This window comes from Cuculus canorus, chromosome 1 (assembly GCF_017976375.1).
Source record: "Cuculus canorus isolate bCucCan1 chromosome 1, bCucCan1.pri, whole genome shotgun sequence".
Classification (NCBI taxonomy): Eukaryota; Metazoa; Chordata; class Aves; order Cuculiformes; family Cuculidae; genus Cuculus; species Cuculus canorus.
The window spans coordinates 132,374,666-132,391,685 of NC_071401.1; the positions used below are offsets into that span (position 1 = coordinate 132,374,666).

The 17,020-nt window shown below is 41.2% G+C and overlaps 1 protein-coding gene and 1 long non-coding RNA gene across 16 annotated transcripts in view; one reads left to right on the forward strand and one right to left on the reverse strand.

Annotated features, from left to right (window-relative positions):
- The first annotated feature begins 10,823 nt into the window (after nucleotides 1-10,823).
- The window catches only part of LOC104060658 (ovostatin), a 31,616-nt gene continuing 25,419 nt past the window's right edge, over nucleotides 10,824-17,020 (forward strand). The window contains exons 1-4 of the mRNA XM_009562469.2: nucleotides 10,824-13,558; nucleotides 14,088-14,271; nucleotides 14,663-14,819; nucleotides 16,189-16,241. Coding sequence (XP_009560764.2) covers nucleotides 13,437-13,558; nucleotides 14,088-14,271; nucleotides 14,663-14,819; nucleotides 16,189-16,241 — 516 coding nt within the window. The 5' untranslated portion in view covers nucleotides 10,824-13,436. The remainder of the gene's footprint in view (nucleotides 13,559-14,087; nucleotides 14,272-14,662; nucleotides 14,820-16,188; nucleotides 16,242-17,020) is intronic.
- LOC128852469 (uncharacterized) overlaps nucleotides 14,836-17,020 on the reverse strand; it is a 36,219-nt gene continuing 34,034 nt past the window's right edge. For 9 of the 15 annotated variants that reach the window (XR_008450316.1, XR_008450315.1, XR_008450313.1 and 6 more), the window contains 2 exons: nucleotides 16,859-16,962; nucleotides 14,836-16,318 (listed from right to left, as the gene is read on the reverse strand). This is a non-coding gene — a long non-coding RNA (uncharacterized LOC128852469). The remainder of the gene's footprint in view (nucleotides 16,319-16,858; nucleotides 16,963-17,020) is intronic. The other 6 variants (XR_008450327.1, XR_008450323.1, XR_008450312.1 and 3 more) reach the window with 6 other exon arrangements.

The window sequence follows — 17,020 nt, forward strand, 5'->3', positions numbered from 1 at the left end:
TGCCACTTGTCCTTGTCCAACAGAAGTGCAATGCTAAGGACTACCTATGCTGAAATTCCAGCCACGTTGTGTGAAGCAATGTTTTTCTCCAGGGGCGGTTCTCCTCTGAGTCACACATTAGAATATGCACGTGTACACATACCTAGAGACAAATTGCCTACTCATAGATCTATTACTCCCAGCAGAAGCATTTCTTGGCTTGTTGCTCAGAGTTTTCTGTGAAAATCAGACGTGCAATAATGTTCATATTCTCCAGTACAAGTTAGGTTATTTCAGCTCGCTTTGGTTCAGTCAAATATAATACCCTTCACTACAAACCTTACCACCTCTGTGAGTTTAGGGACTGTGGACACGCAAAAAAAGTCACCAATCTTGTCTTGAACAGTCCTTGAACCAACCTCTTTCTGCTCAGGCACCTTCATGGATAAAAGCCAAATGCGGGAGGCTTCAAGTTCATAGAGAAGAGAAGGGTTTTTTAAAGATCCTACTGTTGGGACCTCAAGTCCCTTGGGACCCCAAATAACATTGCAGTTAAGCCAGTCTAACTGCACAGTCTTGGTCCTGCTCACCTTTTTCTGTATTTGCTTCCATCCATGATTTCTTGACCCCTCAGAAAGCAGTGCTCAACTTGACCTCTCAGAGAACAGGACAGAGATAGGGACCCAATACAAAACTGACAAGATTTAGGGGGAAAAGATATGTTTCTTCCTTCAATCTGCTTGAACAGGCTTACCATGGGGTCAGAGGAGCAGAGGGAAGCAGGCAGGAAAAATTGCACTGTCCCTTCCCGCAAGGCATATACGCAGCTCAGATGCATCAGAAAGCCATGCTGCAGATCTTGGAAGGTTTTGCAGAAAGCTGGGCAGGCAACGTGTCAGCATCCCACCCCTACTCGAACTTACCTTCTTAGAGCAGAACCCTGCCTCTATGTATGCTCAGTGCTTACAGTCACAACTGTTGTCTTCTTGTAATAAGCCTAGGGTGTCTCCCTGTCTCCATCCAAAATCCCAGCAAAAGGATAAGTATTCCTTTCAAATGCTATAATTTGCCTGCTACTGTTTATGGACCTAAATATAATGTTCTGACACAAGTGAATAAAGCCAGAGAGTTCTGGTCTCTAACCATGCAGCTCACAAAGGTGGCAGTGAAAATGCGTCTTACCTAACCTGTGACAGCTTTGGTTCCTGAATATCAGCTACTATAAAGAATGAGAAATAGTCTGAACTGTGGCATTTCTCGTCATTTGAAAGTCCTGCTTTGGTTCTCCTTGGAAATCCATTTCTATTTCCTCACATGTCCTATGAAGTTGAGGTTGTAAGCAACTTGAGCTGTGCTCTGAAGATGTGAAGCAAGTAAGAACAACCTACTATACCAAACAATTACACATCCCGTCCCACAAAGTCCCAGAGACTTCTGGGTCTCAGTCATTTCCACAATCTTCTCTGTGAAGATGGTTTCATACACTGAGGCCAAAGAACAGCTCCAGACATGTCCTAGCTGTCTCTGCTTGGCCATGCATAAATGCATACAAAACCATATCCTGCCCAAATCTGGGTAGAGAAGACATGAACAAGCTGAAATCTGGAGGTCAGCTGGCCTGTTTAGACATGTCCATAGTCTATTTTACCACTAGCGATTCTGACTGTTGTGTCAAGTCACCTACAGACTCAGATCTTCTGTCCAAAAAGGAAGGGGACTTCACAAATAATTTCTGTCACAGACAAACACATTTACCACTGGATAGGTAGCCCTGCAGAGACACAAGCAAATATAATAACCCTTAGAAGCTTCTTCCTGCGTGCTGTTGACGTGCATTTGAAGAAGGCCTGAGATAGGGGAAGATTCTTCTACAGATCATCTAGCAGGAAGGTGTTCAGCTTGAGAGCAGTGCTGTGGTCCAAGCAAAAAAAGCAGACTTCAGAAACTCAGCAACACTAGGACCTAGGAAACCTTGGGAAGCAGCTAGACAATTGCTCTAAACAGCTGAGGACTCTAAGGCTCTCTGTGAATTTAGATCCTGGCTGATGTGAGCTAAATGCCTTAATATCATCAAGAATCTAACCCCATGCTCTGACATCTCTCCCAGCTTTCTAAATACACCACTTGACATTTGAAAACATCAGGCAAGTAGCAGCTTTTCATGTGGTTGCACTGTGCATGGAGGCAAGCCTGAATGGACAATTTAAAGCATAAAACAACATTTATGACCACGTCATTATATTTTTCGTTACTCTCCTCAGAAGGGACAGAAACCTGAGAATGGACCTCTCTGCTTTCTTTGGGTTGAATTTAAGCTTTGTTTATCAAGGGTCAGTAGTAGTCTCTTCCCTAACAGTTCTGGTGAAATTCCATGCAGTGTGATTGATGAGAATTTCTACCTTTTGAGAGAATGATTACATTTTGAGAAAAGGATGTTGTGGGGTGAAAGGCTTTCACCTCTTTCAGTTCTGCTCAGAATCCATATTCCCTATTCTCGGCATTTCTTTTTGCATCAGAAGCACCCCCTAAGCACACCTTAACCCAAAAAGTCACACTGAAAGCAATGTTTTAGTGTGGATGACTTCTGCTACAGACAGACACACATTGAGGAATAAGCATGGTTCTGAAGGTGTTAAGTTGCAAGCTGCTTTTCAGTGACCCCACTGAAAAGTGGGATTTTTCTCGTGGAGCTCACGTCACGCAAAGTTGCTGATGCAGGCACTCAGAACTTTGCTTAATTTCAGTGCAAGTCAGAGAAGTTGAACTATGCCCCACATAGTCACTGTGCTGAGATTTTGACATTATTTGTTTACCATGGGTAAAAATAGAGCTTTGAGTCTGTTTGGCCTGGGTTCACTGTGATATATCTGTATATATTTCTCTATCTCATGCAGTAAATTTGAGAAATTTGGCTACGTGCATGTTATGCTCTTTCATGTTCTTCCCCATTACATGTCGCTACATAAGAAATTTTACTTAGAATTTATTTATGAGCTCCATAAGAAAGTCTTTATTTTTAAACAGTACAAAAAATCAGGTGTTGCACAGTAGACTGCAGTAGAAAACTATCACGTACAGTAACAAGCACGATACCTTGCTATTGTTCAGTCAGTTGTACACTATGATTTCTTTCCTTATATGCTTCACCTCTTTTCCACACAGCTGAGCCACCCAGCTCTTAACATTGCCTCACCAAAGGGAACTCCTTCCTGTGTAAAGAACTGATGAAAACCTTAATCGAAGTGGTGAAGTAAAGAACGGACAAAAGATGCAGAATGGGTACAGAAAAGATCTCTAGAAAAGCCACACAAGCCTAAGAGATCAATTTGAGAGTGTGGGAGGGTTCTCACTCTTGATGTTTCAAACAGGTCAGGAGAAGCCATATTAATGTTGGGCTTTTCCCCAAGCAGACGAAGCAGCTTTTGCTCTCTGTCTTAGCCAGTCAATAAAAAGCATTGTTTCCATGTTCTCTGTAGTCTGTGTGCTGCAACAACAACTTTGAAGATCCTTTTTCCACCTAAAGCATTGTGAAGGTGCAGTAATTCTCATTGCTCTTTGAGACTGCAACAAATACATGATAACCTGAGCCAAAGGATTTTCTTATTAAAATTCCAGGTGAAAAGATGTTGCAATAGACAGGAACTTCAGGTACTGAGCTTTTAGGATCATGTGAATCAGTCAGATAAAAAGGTAAGGGTCACTTCCCATCTCCAAAAATGCCAAATGTTTTCTTATTAGGTGCGAAATACAGTATGTTTACACTCAGTTCTCTAGTTTGATCACAGACACTAGTCTTCTGTATATGCATTTTTTTCCTGTAAAAACAAGGCCTTGAAATGGTCTGCCTGTTTAAAAGCATAAATAGTCTGATCCTCTTAGTAGCAATATCTAGTTGTGAAGTGAGACTTCAAGAAATGCACCCAACTCAGTGACTAGCAGCATGAAACCTTCAGCACCTTGTGGAAGCTCTTGATTAGTGCCAGAGGCTCTGCTGAACTCATGGCCCATAGATTTCCCCTGCTCAATAGCCTGTCTCAAAAAAAAAAAAACATATGCAGCATTACTTGCTCTGTTTTACTCTTTTTGATTTCTGCAACTTGTCTCTAACAATTAAGTTGCAGGTATTCTTTCCTTTAACCTTTATGGCTTGCTGTGGTCATCTATCATGACTTTTTTCATTGTTGTCTCATGAATTTTTCATTCTTGTTGACACTGGGTTTGGTTGAATATGAATGCTTGGAGGGGATTCAATGACTTAGTATTGTTTGAGTTACGCTCCTGCTATTTTTACATCAAACAATGACACAGACTAGCACGATCTAAGAAGTGATCCTGTAAACAGTAGGAATAGTGAAACCATACGTGCCCATAGCTTTCATAATTATGTAGCCCAGGAAGACCAGAAACTTAGAAAGAGGACATAGAGCACTGAAATTTATAAAATGATGTGGTGTATGTTCTGGCTTGCTTCTTGGCTGTATGTGACTCATATCTTTGATTATTAGAAGAGGACAGCCCCTGTATAATATGATGGAATGAATTACCAAATGTATTCAGAAGAATTTCAGCCTTTTCAGTAAAAATCTGGTCACTCTGTTCTGACGTTAGGTGCATTTCTGAATACGTTTCATGGTTTGTAATGAGTCTGAGACACAAATTATGACCAGCAGGCTTGCTAAATAATTATTTTCAGACTAATTCCAGGCTTTTTCTGGTGTGGTGTGGTTACTTGGAAATTTTCTGTCTCTTCCAGGATTATGAAGTGCCACCAGTGTTAGTGGAGACCTCCCAAAAGAGCTTAAAGAACACTAAGCCTTTTGGTATGTACTGCAAATAAAAAGAATAACTCAAAGCCAGACCAAAGGGGAGTCAGAAGAATCAAGACGCCAGCAAAGTGTTATATTGAGGCAGAGGCCTACGTGCTGGAGGGTATAAATAGAGCATACTGGGAATACTGGAGAATCCTACAATGCCTAGCTGCTGCTGGATTTTGGTTTTGTCAGGTAAAGCAAGAAGATTCACAATGACTTTACTTTTATATCCTCCCTATATCTTTAATGAAGCAACGTTAGAGCATTCTAAACTCAGAGCAGTTCCTGGGGTACAGCTGCTGATGCAGCCAGAGTGCAAATCACAGAGACTGCCTATTCAGCACAGCTCCAGGCAGCCACCTCTCATGGGCTTCAGTGTCACTGAACCCATACATTTCTAGATTCTGGATTCTACCAAAGCCAGTGTGAATTTTCCTTTGGCGGGATTCAGAGTATACTGAGCCCCTGTGCAGGGCTGGGGGGACCCATGGGCGTGCTATCACAGCCAAACATGTCATCAACTTTTGTTCCCAACTGACATGTTCTGTCCTAAAAAAATTCGTCTGAGTCATGCTTTCTTACTATGATTTCTGTAGTTAGAATGATGCTCAAGAACATCAAAACTGCAGTGAATCAATCTTTCCTTTAACTATCAGTGTAAGAAAAGGTCACCCATCTGCTTGCACTTCTTCCGGCAGTACCTATGGGATCCACCTGCTGCAGTTCATGGGATGTGACAGGACGGAGTATGGAGGCTTTCCTTAGGAAAAGGAGTGTGAACAGCCAGGCCTCTGCCACTGCTTTGCATAACAGTAAAGCACTTGTTCTCCCTTTGGCCTAGCAGCTAGGTGTGAAATTAGGCATGGATATGATGCTCCAGTCACTTCCTCATCTCCTCCAGTGTTCCACAGCAGACAGTTTTGCCTAGCAATGGTCATTTATGAGGCAGCAGCCTTAGAAAACACCTAGTTCATTAAAAGGGGAAACTATGCAACAAGGACATTCTCTGATGTCAGTTTGCCTGAGGCCAGCTTTTTTTCCACTCAGAAGACTCAGAAGCCTCAACTTTTTCAAAAAAATCATAGAAAATAATCAAGAATGACAGCTCTTCATCAAGGATGCATCCTCCAGCTTGTTCTGTACAGTGCTGAGTAGTTCAATATACAGCTACAGAATATATTATCACTGGAGGTGAAGCAGAAGTAGCCCTTATGTGTGGGGAATGAATTAAAAAAACTTTTCAGGCATAAGGTCAGGGGTTGAAGGCACAAACAGGCTCTCCCTGGGGGGCATACTTAAAGTAGTGCAATTAATATACCGGGTAACACAAGAGTATTGTTGTGCTGCCAAGTAGATAATAATAACAGATAAAAGGAGAGAAAGCTGAAGGCTCTGAATAGCACTTGCATGCCTCTCGTAATGTGTCTGGAACAAGTTCAATTTCTGGTATGTCATGGTGGAAAGAAAAAAACCTTTGCAACAACAACAAAAAATATATTTAGAAGCTAGGTGTTAGTCAATAGCAAAAAGCTCAAAGTTGTACTCACAAAGGAACTGTAGCCTCCAACACTGGTTTACCAAACACAAGAGGTTCCTAAATCCATGCTCTTTTTCACATTTTCCCCCTAGCAATATTATGCAGACAAGATCACAGAATCACAGAATGATTGGAAGAGATCATCTAGTCCAAACCCCCTCCTAGAGAAAGTTCACCTAGAGCACATTGTGCAGGAACGTGTCGAGGTGGGTTTTGCATATCTCCAGAGAAGGAGAGTCCACAACGTCCCAGTGTAGACAGTTCCAGTGCTCCGTCACCCTCACAGTAAATATTTTTCCTCATATTCAGGTGGAACTTCCTGTGTTTCAGCTTGTGCCCATTGCCCCATATCCTGTCACCAGGCACCATTGAAAAGAGTCTGGCCCCATCATTTTGACGCTGACTTTTTAGATATTTATAAGCACTGGCAAAGTCCCCTCTCAGTCTTCTCTCCAGGCTAAGCAGACTGAGCTCATTAGGCATCTCTTCATAAGTAAGATTCAGTTCTTACTGAAGTTCAGTCTTCTCTTCATGTTTGTGGCCATCTACAGGACTCTCACCAGGAGTTCCTTGTCTTTCTTGAACTGAGGAGCCCAGAACTGGACACAGTACTCCAGATGGGGACTCACTAGGGCAGAGCAGAGGGGAAGGATAACCGCCCTCTACATGTTGGCCACACTCTTCTTGATGTACCTCAAGATACCACTGGGCTTCTTGTCCATGAAGACATATTGCTGGCTCGTGGTTAGCATTTTGTCCAGCAGGACTCCCAGGTCCTTCTCTGCAGAGCTGCTTTCCAGAATGTCAACCCTTAGCCTGTACTGGTACACGAGGTTGCTCCTCACTAGGTGCAGGACTCTGCTCTTGCCTTTGTTGATACTGTTTAGATTTCTTTCTACCCAACTCTGCAGCCTGTGCATGTCTCACTGAATGGCAAGCACAGTCTTCATTTGAATGGCAGATAGGTCTTGCTGAAGGACAGCACACACTTGAAAGAAATGAGAAGAGGTAGCACCTGCTTTTAAAGATGTAAATCTCATTTCATGGACTAATTTTCTATGAACTCTTGGTTTTGAAAACATTGGTTTACCATACCAAAATCCATACTTCTCTTATGGGAAGGGAAGAGCTGGAAGAGCCATACAACATTTCCCAAAAAAATATTTCTGAGAAATTAAGTGGAAAGCTTGGCAAAGTGGTATTTCATTAGGCCCACATCCATATCACAAAGCTGGGTTCATACAGGCTTGTCCAAAGAAGCATGTAAAGACATTACTCCTCCACAGTTCCATTCTCACAGACAGCTCAGCCTGCTGTTCAGAAAGATGGTTCAGGTCTGTTGTGTCATAGTGCCTACAAGTCCATGAAAGGACTTGAAGGGTACAATTATGTCAGTAAAGCCCTTGTAGGCTTTGTAGTTGATGGCTGAGATCCAAAAGGGAAGGAAAGCTACTAGATGACCCCTCTCAAATCACTCCGTAAAAGAAGGGCAATCAGCCAGGGAAGGCTACTCCACTGTAAAGTAGAGGAGGAAAGGAGAGGAAGAGAAGAGGGACTAAGGAAGTCTCAAACAGTTATAAATTTGTTGATACAATGTATTTGTGAGGCATTTCTGCAGAGTGAAATTTAGGCTTCCCATAAAGCAGAGAAAAGCCATTGCAATAGGAAAGCCTCATACAGCTAGTTCTTCCTACATATGACTGGGACAAACTTGAAGCAAATGCTTCTACCTACAAAGTGCAGAAATTACAGCTCAAGAGAGAGGAGACCTGTGCATAGCTGTGAAGTAGAAACAAAGGATTAGTATATTCCTCAGAGGCCAAAAGGTCAAAGAATAAGTTTGGCAGTCTTCAGCATACTAGAGGTGGCTGGTTTAATCTCAAGTACGTTTCTGGCAGCCAGGTGAGCAACATCTTGTGCAGCTTGTATCAGCTTTTGGTAGACAAGATGATTTCTCGACACCAGCCATGAGATGATTGCTAGCGGAGGAGGTTTAGAAAGGAAGCATGCAGCCGTCTTAGTTGTCTCACTAGAGGAGAGGGCTTAGCTTGCTTTATTTTTGGAATTACATGTCAAATGTTCCCCTCTTGATACTTAATTTAATATTTTCTTCCTCCCCTCTAATGAAAACCTGATTTTCATTTGCAAGTATGAAGAATGAACTAAGTACCAGAATTCCTTCATGGAGCAGAAACAAGGAATGAGCCTTGGTCCTGTCCATACAATGACAGTAAAACAGCAAAGCTCTCCCAAAAGAAGTGCAAACTAACTTGATACCTTAAGGGTACTGCTGCATTTATAGCTTAGCCTGAGCTCTGCCAGGTAAACTCTATACAACTAGGAAAAATAATTTTGTTAGTATACCAGTGTCCACTCCCAGGCTTATGCAGGTGCAGTGAGAGTAGTCAGATTCCATCTTCACTCACCTTCGACTGGCACGTTTGCCACCAAAACTGCACAGCAAAGACAGTTTTAATACTTTAGCTCAGGCCCTGCTCAGACCTCAGCCTCTTCACATAGGAGGATAAAGGTTTCAGCTTTGACCAAAGGTACAGGATGACCCATCCACACTCATGAGTCACTGGCATAGCAGAATCCTTGCAACTGGCTGACCTTTGCATACTATTTTTTTTCAATTTGTCCTTCTCTGGGAGTGAAAACATCATAGGCCACTGAAATAATTTGCAGTCCACTCCTCTCACATCTTGTTAAAAGAAACTCCATCACCCATCAAAATCATTGCAAGCTGTGACGATTCCTCTATGTATACACTTACTTTCTTCAATGAGCTCACCATCCTCTTAGTTTGAAGAGCTGGTAGAGAACTTTGCCAGGGCCCACGTGTCCTAGAACAATGAAAGAAATCTTGCATGCTTGACTGGAAGCCCTATTGACCAAGCAAGACTTCACTTGTAGTTACCATGTTCAAGCATTGTTCCCTAACCACCTGGGCCAAACCAAGCATTTCGACCATTACCATGCCTAAACAAACCATTACAATCTAGTCTGCTTAAAAAAAGTTTTATAGGAAGCAATCATAGTCAGTCACAGATTGCTTCAGTGCTTTTCAATAAATTTTTGTAGCTGTAATGACTGAGTTTCTTTGCAAAGCTCCTCCTTTGAATGCAGCAATTAACTCATTTACAAGAAAGGTGTCACCATCTACACCACAAACGTGTGGGAACAGCTCTTGCAGATGTATACAAGTGAGCTTGAGACTGCCAGCTGGGGTGCTGCTAGCAAGGCAAGCATGGAACTCCTCAAATGGGCTTTGCCACTACCTGGTGGTGCAATGCTCAGAAAATTAGTTCAAAGTTGCTCTGCTAGGCTGTGCAAACTCGCTCAGAACTATCACTCTTGTCTCCTCCACTGCTCCAGCCAAACACAAAGAATGGCAGGGTGATGGCAATAAACTTGCAAGAGTAAGAAGAAATGCCATAATGAAATGAAATGTGAGCAGCTACAAATACTACAAAAAGAAGAAAAACACTGAGATCTAGAAACTGTCAGAATTTTCCTAGAGCCCTTATATGACTTCCATAGGAAAGAAATAGGGGTCTTTGCAATAACGGTGAATGAAATTTAAGGTCTGGTCATTCCTTGACACACAAATCACAGTGATCAGTTCTCTATGAAGAAAATTTTGAAGTTCAGCAGTATTACTATATTCTATCATAATAAGACTCCTTTTGTTCATAAAGATAAGTTTTTTACTGACAGAACATACGCAGTTCCTCAAATAAATCAATCCACAACCATAAAGGCACAATTTCTGCAGTCTAACTATGGCTGCAGTAGGGCTATTTAAGTGGCAGAAAGCTATCTATACCCAGCTGGTTGTTGGTTTCCTCATGAAGTTAACCAAATCAACAATCTTATTCTGCTGTTGCAAAGGTTCCCTCTCATTGCTCTTCATCTGCACACAGATGAGTGTGGTGCTACTAATAAGCAAGATCATCTGAGGTCTAAAGTTATGGCTTAGGTGACATTCAAAGTTAGGCTGGAAAATCACTTATTTTGAGTCAAGAATGCAAGATAATCTGTGTACAGGCATTTCTCCAACATTACTTCACGGTTCTTCATATATGCCCAGAAAGATCAAAAATATCTTCCAAAATCTCCTGGGAAGGAATTGCAGTGTTATTACAAATCACAGCAGCTTTACGACCTGTCTCCAGGAAATCTTAATGGTAATGGACTAAGGAGAGCATCATAAACACTTTCTGTGTGAGCATGCGTGGGGAGAAGTTTCATGCTAACTTAGGTGCCAGTCATCTGAATTAATTCTTCTATAAAGAAAGAATAAAACCCCAAATACAGTCTCTTGACCTGGCGATGAAGTAGCAGCTCTAATTTCTCTATAGTGTAATTTCCACAAGCTTCTAACACATACACACTTAAGTTAAAAGAAATGGTTAGGATTTGAAGAGCAAGGAGATGAAGTTCGAAAAAAAATCCCTAGAAAAAAAAAAGTCAATGGCTTTGTAAATACCTGTTCTGAAAACTACCTCTTCATTGTCACCTCTTCATTGTTTCAAGTGCAATGTTGCTTGAGTTTTCGTCCCAAGACAAATAATCATAGCCAAGAAGATGAGCTGAATTCTAGTTTCTTTTATTGTGATAAGGGGTAGTGACTTTTTTTCATCCAGGGTATTTGCTTGATTGCAAACACATTATTCCAGTAACTTCTCTGTTCCAGATAACTGCATTTCTTAATTTCTTATTTCATTTCTAGATGCACTTTCTCCATTCTGGTTAGCGGAGGGTTTAAACTAGTGCAGTGAGTTGTTTGGTTGTAGAACGCATGAATTTTCTTGCATTTGGTTACCATTCAGAAGGCATACATGCAAAGAAAACATCATGACCAGTGCCAGTTCTTGGAGGTACAAGTGTGGACTTTCTAACAAAACCCACAATCCAAAAAATCACGCTTGTGAGAACAGTAAGATATACACAGCTACTCTCCTCTATCTATACACATAATGCACTTGGTCTTTTGATTAGACTTTCTAAAGCAGACTCAGAAAACTTCTCACTGCATAAGGATTTGGACCATGATGATTATGAAGCTGGCTGTTTGAGATGAACGCTTTATTATGTTGTAATAAATTCTTAACTACTTGAGAAAACCAGGAAGAGCAAGAACATGTAATATTGATGATCTACACTCAAGTTCAAGTCTTGGTTAGTGAATTTCAGTTCCTGACAGTTCCTGGTGAGGGTATCCCATCGCAGAGAAAATCAGGCCTGATCCCTAGCCCAGCTCCTGATCTGTAGAAGGAGTTGGGCTTTCAGAGAGGAACACCAGGCTGTTGTCTGTGGTCTAAGCAACCACAGCATGCCACAGAGAGACCTTGGGGGGAGGGGAGGGCACATGTTGCTGTTGACCTCTTCCAGTTTCATATGGTTTCATGCTTCTGTGAAAATTTTAATACATAAGTGAAAAAATATTCAAAGCTGCTATATGTGGCAGGTGCTACCGTTCCCTGCATCACACACTAGCAAGAAATGAGAAGAGATGCACAACCTATCAGGAGAGTAGAGAAAATCATGCTCCGATGTATGTATTTGAACTTTGAAGCCATATCTCTCTGGTTTTACATCTACAAAATTTAACCAATTGTTGATAACTACATACAGTGGTGGATTGACCTCAGCCAGCAGCCAAGCGCCTATCCTACCTTTCGCTCGCTGCCCTTTTCCAGGTGATGGAGGAATAGAAAGAATGCAAAAAGCCTGATGGGTTAAGACAAAGACGTAAGGAAACCAAAACTTGCATGTGAAAGAGAAGCATAAAGAGGAATTTATTCACTACCTTCCACTGGCAGGCAGATGTCCACTTATTGAGAAGCAGAGCCTCCATATGTGTAGCTGTTACTTTGGAAGACAAACTCCATAACCATAAATGTCTCCCCTTCTTCTCCTTTTCCCCACCTTTTATTGCTGAGCATGTTATTATATGGTATGGGATATCCCTTTTTGTCAGTTTGAGCCAACTGTCCCAGCTGTGTCCCCTCCCAATCTCTTGCTCTGCCCCAGCCCACTGGCTTTTGGATGAGAGGTTAGGGGGGAAAGAAAGCTTTGATACTGTACAAGTACTGTTCAGCAACAGCTAGAACATTAGTGTGTTATGAACATAGTTCTAGCCACAAATGCAAAGCCCAGCACATACAGGCTTCTCCAAAAAAAAAAAGCTGACTTCAGAACTCCAACCCAGACAGAACAAGGGAAATGGGAAAAAAAAATCAGTACTGTTATCAAACAACTGCTTTACAGCTTTGCTTTTCTTCTAGGGAACAGAACAAAGTGTGCTATTTTCTCTTGGGAGCATAACAGAACAAAAGAAGGAGGTAGTCCTTTATCATAAAATAAGGTCTTTGACTGAAAGCAGAATCTCCCCTCCCCCCCAAATAAAAAACAACTAGCTTCCACACAGGTGTAGAAGCTATAAATCGAGGGCATTAACAAATTTAAACGGACCTATTGACTGGTTTCATTTCAAATCAGTCTTCAACACCACTGCAAAATGTTCAGTGGCTAAGACTTTTACCATCCCTTCCTGTCTCTGACTTCTCTATTATTTCATCTCATCAATATTTAAAATATCTATGAAGTGAGAGAAAAGAGAGGCCAAAACATTATTTTAACTAGAATCAGGTGTCAAACTGTAGAAAGTTAGTCTGCTTAACCCAGACTCTGTATTCAGATGGTAAATTCCAAGAATGATGGGGAAAACCCTCAAATGGGAATCTGATTTGACAGCCTTATTCTGGTTTAGGTAATTCTGTGCTTTTCTGTCCTGTGGCAAACCTCAGTGTAAAATGCAAAAACCCATCACATTGAAAACAAGACCACTAAAGTCATTTTGCACAAATATTCAGAGAACTGCAGTAAAACGTTACAATCTGAAGACAGTAGGTTGGTTTAGGTTGCGGTAGGGCCAGGGGAGGTTCTTGCTGGCAGTAGGATAGACGAGGATCTCCACCCTTTTGCTGCAAATTATAAAGGCACTAACATCTAAGGAAGGAGCCAGGGAGGAGTTAAGCGCCAACTCCTTTCCTCTGGAGCACTTGGTGAGGAATATTGCAGAGCTGTTAAATCAGTAGGCAATGAATTGTTTCTTAGGAAGAAAGCATATCTCTTTCTTCTGTCTCCCAGTGAGAAAAATGGGCATGAAGTTCCTTCTGGGTGTTCTTCTCCTGCATGTGACAGCTGCAAAGGAACCTGAGCTGTAAGAACTATCATATTATTACTAACAGTATTCACTGTAAGGCTTTAAAGACACTGCAAATTAGTGTAACTAATAGTACTTTAAATATTAAATACTGCATGACTCATCTTTTCTGTCTGGAGAGCTAAGTTAAACTGGAGTATGGATGGCAAGTGAATGGTTCTCACTTAATATGGGGCAGACAGTCTACTTATTGTAGAATTTCCATAGATGCTGACATGTGTGTTCAGAAAAGACAATAGCAGCAGTAATAGCAGAGTGCTTTGCTAAAAGCAGGTGGGTCCAGGACTCAGGTAAAGAGCAAAAGAGCAAGAGTGGGAAGTGCTAGCACAGTTATTTGGGGAACCCAAGGCTGAACTAGTTGGAAGCTGCAGTGTAGGGGTGAGGGGCACTGGCAGAGTGGCCTATGTTTAATCTAGACTTATTGGTGGGTACTGAATAATAACAATACTTTTTATTTGTTTCATCCTCTTGAGGCTAATTCTGTTTTCTTTAATGATGTGTGCCCTTTGGTGTCTGGAACTCACAGGCAGTACATCCTGATGGTGCCTGCTGTTCTCCAAACCGACTCCCCAGGTCAGATTTGCCTGCAGTTCCTTAACCTCAATGAGACAATATCTGTCAGAGTAATCCTAGAATATGGTGCTGTTAACACAACTATTTTTGAGAAAACCATGATGGAAAGCAATGATCTACAGTGCTTCAGCTTCAAAGTAAGTTCATTTTAATTTATATTCCGATGGAAAAGTCATATTTGTTGGAACAACTGATGCCAGAGATGTATAAGAAATGCAAGAAGAGTCAAAAAAATTAGACCTAAGAGAAAAGGAGATGAAAAAGCAATGGATAGAATAAGAATTGTTGAAGAAAAAAGGGAGAAGAGGAGAGATATAAAGCAACAGGCAAGGAGGAACTTTTAGTAGACATAAGAAACAAAAAAGGTCCAAAAAAGGTGATGGAAGGTGGTGAAGGTAATAAAAGTGATGGGAGTGAAATCGATGTCTCTTTGTAGGAGTCCAGGCTGCAAGTATAGCTGTTCAACGGGCTCTGGAGCAAATGATTTCAAGACTCGCAACCTCCCCTTGTTTTTCTATTTTCTCACAGATTCCTCCTGTCCATTCTGCCCCACTGGCTTTCATTGCCTTCTCTGCCAAGGGCACCACAGTCAGCCTAGAAGAGCGGCGTTCAGTGATGGTCTGGACCACAGAGAGCATTGTCTTTGTGCAGACAGACAAATCCATTTACAAACCAGGACAGAGTGGTGAGTATCTACTTAACTAAAAACATATCCCTTAGGAAGAAATTTCTTCAGATACAATTTCTCTGCCGGATATTTTTTCAGGCTGAGCCACAGTCTAGACTATTTCTTCAGAGCTTCTGCTGAAACCATCACAGGTGTTTGCTGTAGAGCTCAGGGAATCATCTTCAGGACAGCAGGAGACTGTCATCCCATGGTCTCTATGATTTTCTTTGTCTTTTCCTTCCAGTTGAAAGAAGAGGGGAGTTTTTACTGCTACTCTTTCATTGCTGCTGACAGGTCAAGATAGTGGAAAAAGGTGATTAGATGACTACTTAAGTGTCTGGCATAAAACAATGCTTTCACAGTCTTCTGTCTGTGATGTTGGTCAGCATCAAAGGCAGTCTAAAGTTTTCATGTTACTGTTTTCCCTGCACGTATGCTATTCCCCTGTCCAAACTTCTCATCTGGCCATTCGAACAGAGCTCCATATCTGCAAAGAACTGTTGATCCAGATCCATGCCTTAATTCACTGCTAGGCTTTAAGGCACACTGCTAGGACACTGTAGGAAATAGTATGAGAGTACTTGTTTCCAGACATCATCCATATAACACAACAATTAGACTGTATCAGCTATACTTTAATTAGAGGTGAATTCTGTCTTAATACATAGCATGAAGGAAAGCTTACCAATCAGAATTTGGTGTCACCAGTATGTCGCACAAACATCGGTCAATTATTTGGCAGATTGCTTGATTTTGAGGTGGGGAAAGCAGTAGACTAATTTAAATGATGAAAAGGTAAAGCTTTGTAAGTACATTTTTTGAAACATGCTTTCACGTTTTCCATTATTTCATCATTCTCTTTCATCATTTATTATTTCATCATTCTCTCAATTTTTCTATTCTACAGAAAAAGAAAGAAAATAAGGCAAAAAAAACTGTACAAGATGAGAATAAACTGAACTAAGAATTACATTTGCATTAGGCAAAACTGATTCTTCACCTGATCCCATTACTGTTCGTAACCTTCATACAAACCCTATTTTAGAGACAGGGAAATGAACAGGAACAAATTTGCCTACCTCATGCAAACAGCCACTGAAAGAGTTATGGCTGTCACTTAAGGCTCCCTGACCTGCATAGCAGTTCCTAGTCATCCGGTCATCTGCTTTCTCTGAGGTTAAGCAAACTTTCATGAAAGAGTGTGAGAACTTGATGCTGGGAAAAAGTCCCTCGGCAAAGTCTGTGAAGTATTTTACCTTCAGATGCATTTTATTACCTGCATCCTGTGCAAGTAGGGTTGTTAGAAGATATATTCAAACTGGAAGTACTAGTGAATGCAAAACATCATGCTCAGCCAAATAAACCACCCTGTTCCTTGTCTTTCCAGTGATGTTTCGTGTCGTTGCCCTGGATTTCAATTTTAAACCTGTTCAGGAGATCGTAAGTGACCAGAAATATTCCTCTGTACTTAAAATTGCTGGGAGACAACCACTTCCCAAATTGTAAATAAACTGTTGCTGTGGATAAAATGAGATAGAGCAGAGATTAAATGCCAGAGAATTAACATATTTTCATAAGCACAGGCTATATTACACCTTTACCATAGAGTCATACAAAAGAGTACCAGTGCATAGCAGGTTGGATTCCTGACTATTGTTGGCAAAGGCCCAAAAACCCCTGCACTTTGTGGCTTCAGAAATTATCTCAGCTCTGATTAGAGAGCCGACTATTCAGTCTCTTAGTATTACTGTTCAGCAATTGTTGCTTGCAAAATTGGCAAGTCACCCAGCTAGTACTTAGCTTATTTTAGAAATGGGGAAAGGAAAATGAGAATTGTTACCACAACTGTTTATCTCATCAGAGGCACTCTTCTCATTGCCAGCAAACTATCTTCATGCTTATAGTACATAAGCTTAGGGTAAAAAGGTCTTTAGTGGCTTCCTCTCATAATGCAGAATACAGCGTGGTGTTACTGAAAGAGCTGGTGCTAATAAGCCAAGTCAGGATATGAAACGAGAGAAGCCCAGATCACATTTACCTGCACCTCTATAACTTACCTCTGGGCCTGGACTAAATCCAGTATGATCAGAAACTGCCCCAAATTCTCATTTCATCTCTTCCCTTTATGCAATCTTCTTATTGAAGTAAAGCTGTTATTAAACTGATTAAAATAAGAGATGACAATATCTGATTACTGATATTATACTGAATATTGCTTA